The 11,785-nt window shown below is 43.0% G+C and overlaps 1 protein-coding gene across 1 annotated transcript; it reads left to right on the top strand.

Moving 5' to 3' along the window:
• The first annotated feature begins 3,442 nt into the window (after nt 1-3,442).
• On the top strand, nt 3,443-10,747 carry LOC117472334 (NACHT, LRR and PYD domains-containing protein 1-like). The gene is made up of 8 exons (XM_034117480.1): nt 3,443-3,964; nt 4,095-4,135; nt 4,214-4,260; nt 4,655-4,872; nt 6,083-6,342; nt 7,814-7,930; nt 8,050-8,191; nt 9,442-10,747. Exons 4-8 carry the CDS (start codon nt 4,677-4,679, stop codon nt 10,026-10,028), a joined length of 1,302 nt encoding a protein of 433 aa, XP_033973371.1. The 5' UTR covers nt 3,443-3,964; nt 4,095-4,135; nt 4,214-4,260; nt 4,655-4,676; the 3' UTR covers nt 10,029-10,747.
• Nucleotides 10,748-11,785: the final 1,038 nt, after the last annotated feature.

Below are 11,785 nucleotides of genomic sequence, written 5' to 3'. Positions count from 1 at the left end.
CCCCCCCTTGCTTCCTCTCTCTCTCCCCCCTCTCGTCCTCTTCCTTCTCTCTCTCTCTCCCCCCCTTCGTTCCTCTCTCTCTCCCCCCTTCGTTCTCTCTCTCCCCCCCATTCGTTCCTCTCTCTCCCCCCCTTCGTTTCCTCTCCACCCCACGTTCGCTCCATCTCTCTCCCCCCCTTCGTTCCCTCTCTCTCTCTCTCCCCCATTCGTTCCTCTCTCTCTCTCCCCCCTTCGTTCCCTCTCTCCCCCCCTTCTGCTCCTCTCTCTCCCCTCGGTACACAGCACCGTCAGACGTTAGTGTGGAGTAGTTGCATTAGGTAACGCGAGATACGGCTGATACTTGCGCATTAGTTTCTGTCATGGATCAGTATCAACAGTCCTGCCAGTAACGTTTCTATATGATCAATACTACTTTAGTTATAGCCTGATATATGATAGCTAACTTTACAATGTTGTGATGTGACCGACGTTAGCTAACATGAACTGTAGCTAACGCCGGTCACTCACCAAGACAGCTGCCCTGTTCTCCACTGGTTCTCCTCACACCACAGCTCCATTTCTCTCCGATGGCCGTTATTCCTTCTAATCCTTGGCTGCTCCTGGGGCCTGTACTACGAAGCCGGATTTTCCTAACCTGGATATGTTGGAGTTAGCCGGTTGGCCCAATCCAAAACATACGCGCTCTCGCTAAGCTGTACTACGACGCTGGTTATCAAGTGGATCGCTCAAGCCAGCCGTGTCCTATCTAGTTAGGTGCGCGTTCACATGAAAGGGGTGGTATTTGGAGCATTCGACCAATCTCAAACATGGACAAGTGTACTGACAGCGCAGCGTCATACTTCCTGAATGAAAAGTGAACTTTAATATTAGACAATTATGAAGACGTTAAACTTTAAACATCCATGACTTAAACACTTTATCCAGGATAAAAGCCACAAAGCTGCACCTGCAAGGTGAATGCAGCTGGTAAAAGAAAAAGCGTTTGAATGCGTACATTAACAGGTTTATGATATCACTGCCCCGTCTAAGACACGAGTGGATCTGACTTTAATTAGGAGAATTTGACTCGAGTGTTTCGTCAACTTAATGTGTTGCTTAAAATAATACTTCTGCATACAGTATGTGACACTGTGAGTGTTGCACGGCTAGATACGGCTCAGCTGACTCAGATAAGGAAATATATGATACATTATGATGTGATATGATATGAATGATAATGGGACACATCGCCGTCTGCACTCACAGTGCAGCGGACTGTACTTAATGTTACTCTGATCCGGTTACTTATGTTGTGGCAGATATTTAAGTAAGCTTTCTTAACGCTAATGTTATAATAGTCAGATTGCTCTGAAGATGGGAGGGGATATTCTATTAATGTTCACGTTCACACAGTCAGTTGATTTTTGCCGGCCGTCTTTCCTGCAACGGCAGTTTTTCTGTATTTCCTCTATCCTGTTATATGACTTGATAGCTTTAAACTCCGCACACGAAGCTCTGATTGGTCAGCAGGCGGTGCTTTCACTGAGTTGATCTCTTAGCCTGCAACCAAACCTCCTCCCGAGGAGGTTAGCCGCTCAGCATAAGTTACCATGGAGATCTAGCCTGCTAAAAAGAGAACCAGCGTCGTAGGACCGGAAAGCCTGAGTTTTCCCTGAAGTCAGCCGGCTAAGCGACAATCCGGCTTCGTAGTACAGGCCTCTGGTCTCTTGGACGCCTAGCAGGCTCATAATTATAAGGTTGTGGTCCGTCATATGCATTCGAATATACATTTCAACCTCTTCTGTGTCAAAAGTAGCATTGTGATCCATGTTTATTAATACGTTAGACCGGCCGCTCTCCCTCATGTGACGTCACACGCGGGTGGTCTTCTTTTATGCGGAAGTAAAAATGTCTTACAGAAACCACGCCAGATGTCACTGTAGTGTTTATTTATGTATATTGTTTTGAAAATCTAGTGTATACATCATTTTCCTACACATTTATTCACTGGGGTCTCTAACCTGCAAGTTGCTCTTTAAGGAAAAATCAAACTGCATAATTCACTCTGAACCTCCTAAAAACCTCAAATTCATCTTATATTCTCCATCATGTGTTTTAAATAAATGACATTATAAACACATGAATACAATAATTAAATATTTTTATTAAAACTATCAAACACTGACAAATATGTTCAGTTTTAGCTGTTTCTCACATTTGTATGAAGCTACATGATGCTCATACTGACTGAGGAGTTTAAACTGAAGATGCTTTGGATGTATGGCTCCACTATTTCTGAAATAAATATTCTCTGTCTATTTTTTATCACATTTCTTCTAAATTCATCCCGACATATTTGTCATATTTGTAAAGTGTGTGATCTTGAGTTGAATCAGTTTCAGTGGGTTTGTATTAGTCTGGCTGCACATCATGAGTTAGTGTAGATGGAGCAGAGGTTCAGATGTGAAGTCTCCACTTTTTATTGAAGGTGAAGCACGTTGTCTTTCATATTAATGAGAGCTCTTTTCTCTTTCTGGATCTTACAGTTTTTAACCTGTCAGGATGTCCACTTTATAAACTCCTACATTCTCTACTTCTCCAGCTAAAAACAGATTATTGAACCTTGAATATTTTAAGCTGAAACTTTGTTTTTCTAAACTTACATCATGTTTTCTTTATTCAGTCTGAGAGGCTGCAGTTTGTCAGAGATCAGCTGTTCTGCTCTGATCTCAGCTCTGAAGTCCAACCCATCACATCTGAGAGCTCTGAACCTGAGTCTCAACGCTCTGCAGGATTCAGGAGTGGAGCTGCTGAGAGATCTTCTGGAGAGTCCAGACTGCAGACTGGAGGCTCTCAGGTCAGTTCTCCATCTTTAACTTCTGTGCTGAGATGAATATGTGAGAGTTGTGTTGACTCTGAGCTGCAGACATCAGGCTGATATGATCCTGATCCTCACGGAGTATCTTGATGCTAAAGTCTGTTTTCTTCTTCTGTGGTTTCTTTCCCTGACAGTGGCAGAGCAATGTTCAGCTTTAAATGTAAACATTACAATAAGAATTATACTCTGCATAATTCACACTGAACCTCCATCAAGCTTCATTTTACTACATTATATAAAAGACAAAGGAGTACAATTAATAAGTATTTCCAATCAAACACAAAACATATATTCAGTATTTGCTTCTTCCAACATTTTTATGAAGCTAAAAGATGCTTATACTGACTGAATAGTTTAAACTAACCATGTGATCATGTGTTCTTTATTCAGACTGAGAGGCTGCAGGTTGTCAGAGATCAGCTGTTCTGCTCTGGCCTCAGCTCTGAAGTCCAACCCCTCCTACCTGAGAGATCTGGACCTGAGAGAGAACAAGCTGCAGGATTCAGGAGTGGAGCTGCTGAGAGATCTTCTGGAGAGTCCAGACTTCAGACTGGAGACTCTCACGTCAGTAAGGGGTCGACTCTCTGCTGGTTCAGCAGTATTGTATTAAACACAGGGAGGTGGAGGTGTTCCTCTCACTGGGGAATCTCTCCAGGTCCACCTTCCAGGCGTAGCCTAGCTTAGCACAACAAATCATGGATGTTACCATTTGTCTGCAGTTTCTCCTTTTGTTCATCTTGTGTTTCTTTACTTTCATTATTATCAAGCAATATAATACAAGCTGACAATGCAACGCCACATTTCAGTCAGGAGCAACTCATTAACAGACAAATGGGATGTTACAGTTAAAAAGGAAGTCTGTTTGTTTTTCTATGTTCCTGGACTAATGCCTAGTGAATTCTCTAATGCAGCTGAGAGCTGTGCGCAGTCAGTCGTAGTGTTTGCAGAGAAGATATGATGTGATGTAAAGCATTGGATCAGTCAGGACTCTGAAGCTGACTAACTCAAAGAACTAACTATTATTTTAACTTGATCTCAAACTGTTGGATTGTGTTCATCCCTGCAGGATCAATGACGAGCCAATCAGAGCCAAGATACAGAAGAACTGTGAGTACTGAACCATACCCTCCATTCATCAAGATATTGTACAATACATCTGATCTTAAAAGGTATTTATAGTACAATAATTATTATAGTTTTATTATTATTGTTCTCTGTCACCTCTTCTCTCCATCAGGTGACTCCGATGTGGAACAGGAAGTGAAGACAGACAGAAAGGTGAGAGAGGAGCAGTTGAGAGTTGAAGCTAGAGCTTAACTTGATTTCTAATAAAATAAATAACTTTGTTTGTTCCAGGCTCCTGAATCCTTCTCACCTGAACACACAACTGAGTCTTCATACAGGTAATCCTATAACATGACCACATATTATTTTAAACACATTGAAAATATATATTTATTTAATTGTGTTTAATTTCAAGTCTTTCACCTTGAGGTACTGCATCCAATCTCTTTCCAGCAGACATCAATAAGATAATGCCTCTGTGTGCAGGATTGTTTTCTTGTACCAGTCTAGATCCTCGCTGGACTAGACATTTTGTTAATTTAATGAAAATGTGTTTACACACATTCTGATGCATGTGGACACATCTTCAGTGATGCTCCTGTAATCATCAGGTGTTTCAGATCTTTCAACAAACCCTCCTCCAGGTCAGACTCCAGCTGGATGAACACCTGTCAGTCAGAACACAGGCCAGTGAAGGCTTGTTGTAGTAACTTGTCTCTTGTGTGTCTACAGGTTCAGGTGTCCTGGTCCAGGTATGTTCCAGTGTGCTTCGACTGGCCTGGTGTTCGTCATGGCTCAGAAGGCGGAGCTTCTGTACAGGGCGGCCACTTGGGATGAGAGCCTCCTCCAATCAGCTGGCAAGCAGGCAGCAGGGCCGCTGTTCGATGTGAAGAGTTCTGATGAAGCTGCCGTCTGCCAGCTCCACCTGCCACACAGCGAGATAGAGGATGGTAAAGACATCTGCAGTGTTAACAAATACACTTATATAATGTTTAGCACCTTATACCATCCACTACTGTTCAAAAGTTAACTAGTTTAACAAAGACAATAAGACTGTTAACCACCAGAACTGTTGAAGCAAAATCTGTTAAACACCTGAACAGTTGAAACAACATTCCTAATATTCATCTGGCTGCTACTTAAACACATATTTAAAAATTATTTATCTATTTACCTTTATATCCTATTTCAATAACTTGCATATAGACTCTTATTGCACTATTTCACTATTTCACTTTTTTAAAACTATTTTTCTTTTTGTATTAGTATTTACTATTTACTTGCACTATATTTTTCTGTGTATCTGTGTTTTGTGTTGCTCTGTTGGAGAAGCCTGTGACACAAGATTTTCATTGGCACAACTACACTGTAGCTATGTACGTATGACTAAATAGAGAACCTTGAACCTTGATAAGATAATTCAGACACCAAATCTGTTCTTTACATTCAAAATAGTTGAGTCTCCAAAAGAAGTAGAATGAAATGATTAAAACATCCATTTAGTGGATGTGTTTCATGACATCATTATTGAAGCATACGATGCAATGCAGCTCTAAATACTGAGTTGGATTTTCTTTGGGTCCTCTGCAGTCTCCTCACTGGATATTAAAGACATTTAAACTGTGACCTGTCAGTCCACAGCATGTTTAGCTGCTAACAGTGCTAACTCAACGCTAACTCTCACTCTCAGCTAGCAGTTTGATTAATTATGACTTTGTTATCCATCTCTTGCTCTTTCTGCTCTTTACATTGTCAGTCTGGCTGAAGCATGTACAAAACAAAACAACAGACAACAACATTTATAAGTTAGACTTTCTACGCCCTGAAAGCTTTAGAGAACTCTTCACACATCTAGAGAATCACTCAGACATGAGACCGGACACAGTCAAGCTGCTCTGGCTGCAGATTACAAACATTTCAGCAGTCTTGTAAATTAGACAATAATTTCGCACGCTCACATCCAGAAAGATCACAGGGGGACGGAACAATAATTATACATTACTAATAAAAGGTGAAGGATATAAACTGGTACATCCCAGTGAGGCTCCGAAGTGAATGACATTAGATGAACATTAGCTCTGAGCTAAAGTGGTGTGACATTGAAGATGATGAAGCTGTGTTAGCAGCAATGCAACAGATGACCAGCTCTTTGCTCCACAGCGCTGCTCCTGGACGGCCTGTTGTCTGTCGTCCACATCACTGATGAAGGCCTGAGCATCTTGGAGCCGCTGGAGGTCACACACACTCACGTGGTGGTGAAGGTGCTTCACCTCTCTCTCTTTGGCCTCATCATCGATAAATTGAGAAGGCTTCTAAAGTTGCGAATAAAGGGCCAAATTCTGCTGCTCCTACGACCCCCGGGCCGAGAGGAACAAATACTGGATGTATTTCTGCTGCAGAACAACGTCCTTGAGGAGGAGGTAATGTGCTCACCATCAGCCTAAATGCTTGTTTTAAACCACAGCTGTTTCCACAGAGAAGTTGTGGCCCCAGGCTCCCTACTGAATAGAATAGAATTGGAGGGATGAAACGTTGGGTTACGTATTGTAACCCTTGTTATATTAGCACAGGCGGAGCCCTCTACTGGACCCTATGGGTACTACCCTCTATGCAAGCATTCACCTACTGAGATTTCTATAGACGTAGCCGGCCTTGGGGCGGGCCTACCTGAATGCGCACGCATCACACCGTATAAAAGGAGGCCTCGCCTCCTGACTATCATCCTACACCTCTCTTCAGCGAGCGATATAGGACAGACAGTGCCTGAGTAGAGGGCTCCGCCTGTGCTAATATAACAAGGGTTACAATACGTAACCCAACGTTATATCTCTCACAGGCTCCGCCCTCTACTGGACTCTATGGGTACAGTGGGTGGAGCCCTGATGTATACGCGCACTGTCGTCCAACAACATCATTCCACCCTACTGCCCCTGACCGGCTTTTCTGGTCAGCAGCTGCTGCCCCACATTCTCCTTTAACCCGGTTGTGACCGAGGAGAAATCTGGGCTGCGGCTGACAGAGCACACCCTGCTGCGCCTACCTCGCAGAAAGTGTGCTCAAAAAACAGTGCCGGGGGATCCCCCCCCAGCCCATAGACGGATGGGGAGAGCCCATGCAGATTTAATAATGAATTATTAATTATTTACGTGGAGTGCCACACTCTACTGGTTATCAAACTCGATACCTTAATACTTTAAAATACGTAAAAATAAACGTTAAGAAGTTGTGTCCCCAAGCTCCCTACTGAGAGAGATGATATGAGAACACGATTAGTCTCATCATCTGAGAATCTGAGTTTACTCTGTGAACATAGGCTGATTTACTTCACACACAAAACACATAAAACGGTTCTTTATAAATGAAATAATCATGAACTGCTCAGAATATATAAACTACAGAATAACATAAGTATTAAATCAATAATGTGATGATGAATGTATGAATGGCAGGTTACATCATTAACATCGACAGTAAATCAGATGGTTAGCAAATACTGAAAGGCTCAGTTGAAACACTCAACAACTGAAAGATTGAAGGGAAGTATTTTGGGAGTCCAACCCTAATCGAAGCCTTAAAGGTCCCCTATTATACTGTTCTTCATCAATACTTATAGGTCTCAGATATAGACAAAACATGTCTCTGAAGTGTATCGTGCGCACAAGATACTTCATGAGCCTTTTAGGGGCTCCGTAAACAACCCTAATAAATATATAAAAAAATGTGTTGGAGAATTGGAATCTCATCCAAAAATATCTAACCTATACACTTTCATTAATCTACTCACATATGTCCTCATGATGTTATTCTTAATTGATTGTAATTCTTATATCTCTGTAGAGCAGGTCTGTCAACATGTTGTTTTAAATTGATCAAAATGTCCTGTTTCTGAAGGTTGTTAAAAAACACAGACGTGCTGTGAACATCCCAATCTCCTCCGACTGTGAGCTGGACATTGATCACAGTTACAGTGTGCACTGTGAACCTGAGGGCTTCTTCATTCAGCCTCAGGTGAGTCACTGATACTCCTCTAAAGAAACACAGTGATCATTAACACACATTTATCTGCATGTGGATTCACAATCAGGAAAGATCCAGATAAACATTTAACTTCTGCTTCTGGTTTCCAGAGTAAAAGATTTGATTCCAGGTTTGGACCAAACTACCACCCGACATTTCAAGTTTCCCTGACGACGAGCACAGAGAGAGTGGTTTTGAAGGTCAAGGACCAAGGTGGAAACGTAGTCTGGGATTATCGCGTGTCACTGGAAGGTAAAGACTCCACCTGAGCTCAGACCCAGTGATAGACTGGATAACTCTAAAGCTCCATCTCATAGCATTCTCTATTAAGGCTCCATGGCAGCGCATCATTACTACATTAAACACACAACCTGTTATATTCTAAAACCATAATAAAAACTAGTATTGTGCGGTGGTGAAACAGCGTGGCATTATGGGAGTTGTAGTCTTCAGCTTCTAATGCTTAAGTGGATACGCCGCCATTACAGGAGACCGTGATGAACGTACTGTTACCTCGATTAAAATTACACATCTCTCTGAACCATTTGCGATAATGTTTGTACACAACTCAACAAAATATAAATAATACAGGTGTAGGAGTTTTTATACATTTTAATGAGGAAATGTTACATATTATAACTTTAAGTGAACAGAAATCCCCCTCTGGGAATGTCGAATTACTTACATTTTTAAGAGATCTGTTTAATACGGAGCCCCTAAAGCAGGGGTGTCAAACTCAAGGCCCGGGGGCCAAATCCGGCCCGCGACTTCATTTTATGTGGCCCCGCAAGAGCTTGCAAAGAATATAATACGTTTATTATACGGTTACATGCCACTTTACAGAAGCAGGTTGCCCATAAAATACATGTCCCACACAATGCAGGATTTGCTATTTACTATTCATTCATGAAGTATGACGCTGCGCTGTCAGCACGCTTCTCCATGTTTGTGATTGGTCAAATGTTGCTAACCCTGTCTCTTTCACGTGAACGCGCTCTCAGCCGGACAGAGAAACCCTGGTTGATTTACTGAGTTGATAACCAGCTTCGTAGGACCGCTTAGCGAGATCGCGTTTGTTAGCGTTAGTTAAGCCGGGTAACTCAAACATATCCAGGGTCTGTTGAACTGGCTTCGTCGTACAGGGCACTGGAGGCAGTAACGTGTAACTCAGCAGAATCTGAGAAGAGCAGCCCCAGCTGCAAAGAGCTGTGCCTTTTACTGTTTACTTCACTGTGTTTCCCTTCATTAGAACAGCTGAATAGAGATCGAGGCTGCTACGTTTAAACTAATAAAATGGCGTAACGAGAAAGTATATCGTGCGCACAAATTAATAAAGCGTGGCCTCGTTTTATTTAAATTGAGGCCACGAATTACATCTTGTGCGCACAAGTTAATAAAGCGTGGCCTCGTTTTATTTATTTTTCTCTCTATGAACCCTCCAGGGCTCCGTAGTTTAATGTGATTGTTGGTTAACAAAAGTGTTTTCCCTGTTTATCTTCCAGATCCAAGGCATGAATTGTCCCAGAGAAATGTCCCAGCAGTGATCAGCGTCCCAGCAGAGATCATAGTCCAAGCAGAGAGCAGAGTCTCAGCAGTGAGCAGAGTCCCAGCAGAGAGCAGAGACCCAGCAGAGAGCAGAGTCCCAGCAGAGAGCAGAGTCCCAGCAGAGAGCAGAGTCCCAGCAGAGAGCAGAGTCCCAGCAGAGAGCAGAGTCCCAGCAGTGAGCAGAGTCCCAGCAGAGAGCAGAGACCCAGCAGAGAGCAGAGACCCAGCAGAGAGCAGAGTCCCAGCAGTGAGCAGAGTCCCAGCAGAGAGCAGCGTCCTAGCAGTCGAGTGGCTGTTCTCAGTTCGGGCAGAGTTCATTCAAAGAGTGACTCCAACTCTCCTGAAGAACCTTCTGGATAAACTCTTTCAGTCTGGAGTCATCAATGATTCTGAAATGACGTCGGCCAGAGCCAAACCCCAAATTGACGGAGCACGAGAGATGGTGGACGCGGTGCGAAGAAAAGGAGCTGCAGCCAGCAGGGTTCTGATCAATGCTCTCCGTGAGCTGGACCCGTATCTTTACGAAGACCTCAACTTGAGCTGAGGAAAAACCTTGTGGAGTGTGTGTGACAGTTGAAGTCCTAGTCCTCTGTTTTGTTACCTGTACATGTTTCCACTTGTCCTTGAAGGTAACACAGATTCTGAGCGAAGGCCACTTTCCTTCTCTCTTTTCTCCTGGACTCCCTCCTGAGAGCATCTACCCGTATCGGCCTTCCTTTGGTATTAGCTTGAGTTTTTTTCAAGTACATGTTTACTTTATTACATACAATACTTTAATTTACCAGCATCCATTGCATCCTTTCACATTTTTGTCAGGCATAGGAGCCGGGTCATGACAAAAATAAGGGCTTGTTCTTATTTTACCAATTGGTACTGACTTCTGGGTAAGATTTGGGATTTTGGGGCATTTGGTACCAAGGCATGCGATTTGGAGTTTTATTTGTTTTGTATTATCAAACTGTAAAAACCTGTACCTGTTTGTGCTGGTGAATGTAAATATAATATACTTAGGTAGTGAATTAAACCCAGTGGTGTTCAGTAACTAAGTACATTTACTCAAGCACTGTACTTAAGTACAATTCTGAAATACTTGTACTTTACTTGAGTATCTCAATATTTTGCTACTTTGTACTTCTACCCAGTGGCGGCTGGCCCATAGGGGGCGATAGGGCGCCGCCCTCCCTAAACCCAAGCCCCCAGGAAGTGCTCCGGACTCTCAAAATGGGTTGTGTCCAAACGGCGGTACTGCAACTTCCGTATCAGTCCGTGACGTCACCCAACCCAAAAATACTTTTTCCCATTGACTAACATGGGGAAAGAGACGTCTGTAAATCGGTGGATATTTTTTTTTAACTCAATAAAATACCCAGTATGAACTATTTTATAGCCTTGATTAGAATAATTCGGTCCTTAAAGTTATAAAATGCACTAAAAGCCGAATCTAGATTTATTTTCTCTCTCCATTCATTCTAGTGAGCCGAGAGTGGGAGCTCGGGGGGCGGGGCTTAAGGGGCGGGGCCGTTTCTCAATGAGTAAAGCTGCTCCAGAGCCACTATTTCGAGCATACTACGTCATCGAGTGCCGCCGAAGGACTGTTCCAATGTCCAGCATACTTGGAATTCTACCGAGCCCGGCGTACTTCGTAGGGAGAAATTTCGAGGCTCCACATGTGTAGACTCTGCGGTCTTAAAATCCCCGCAATGCTTTGCGCACGGACCAATTTCCCCAAATCTGTGGCGGAAAATGTAAGGCGGGGCCTCTCATATGACGCACACTTGCTCGCCTGTTCCACTCTTTGTTTTCCGAATGCCAGGAAGTATTCTTGCCTCGCTTCTGAAGCAAGTGACTCGGAAGACATGTGCTACCAAGCAAGCGTACTCGACATTGAGAAACACCCACAGGTTCTTCTGCTCTGACAGCCAGGCATGATGGGTAATCTGTGACGTTTCACTCTCTCAAAAGTTGGGCCATTTTGCCTTCATGCGCCAATGAGCAGCTCTCATAGGAAAGAACGAGACCCCGCCTCCGACGCTGTTTCCAGTTCTTATTATACATCCATGCCTAAACCACACACACAAGGAAATGCTTTTCTATTTTTAAACCTTTTGTAATAGCTTTTCTTATACTGTGGCTGCTTCTCAATGTCAAGGAAGGATCCTTCAGAGCCTCCAAATAAATAATTAAAATGAACCTTGTTTGGACTTTGCCTCTTTTGTTGATATTTGTGGTTTATGCTACAATGTGCACCAATATGTGTAAAAGAGGTTTGCAGACATCAAGTATGATATATGAATACACATT

Source organism: Trematomus bernacchii, unplaced genomic scaffold, assembly GCF_902827165.1.
Source record: "Trematomus bernacchii unplaced genomic scaffold, fTreBer1.1, whole genome shotgun sequence".
NCBI lineage: Eukaryota > Metazoa > Chordata > Actinopteri > Perciformes > Nototheniidae > Trematomus > Trematomus bernacchii.
Note: the sequence above shows the minus strand (reverse complement) of the source record. Positions and strands in the feature narration are given on the sequence as shown.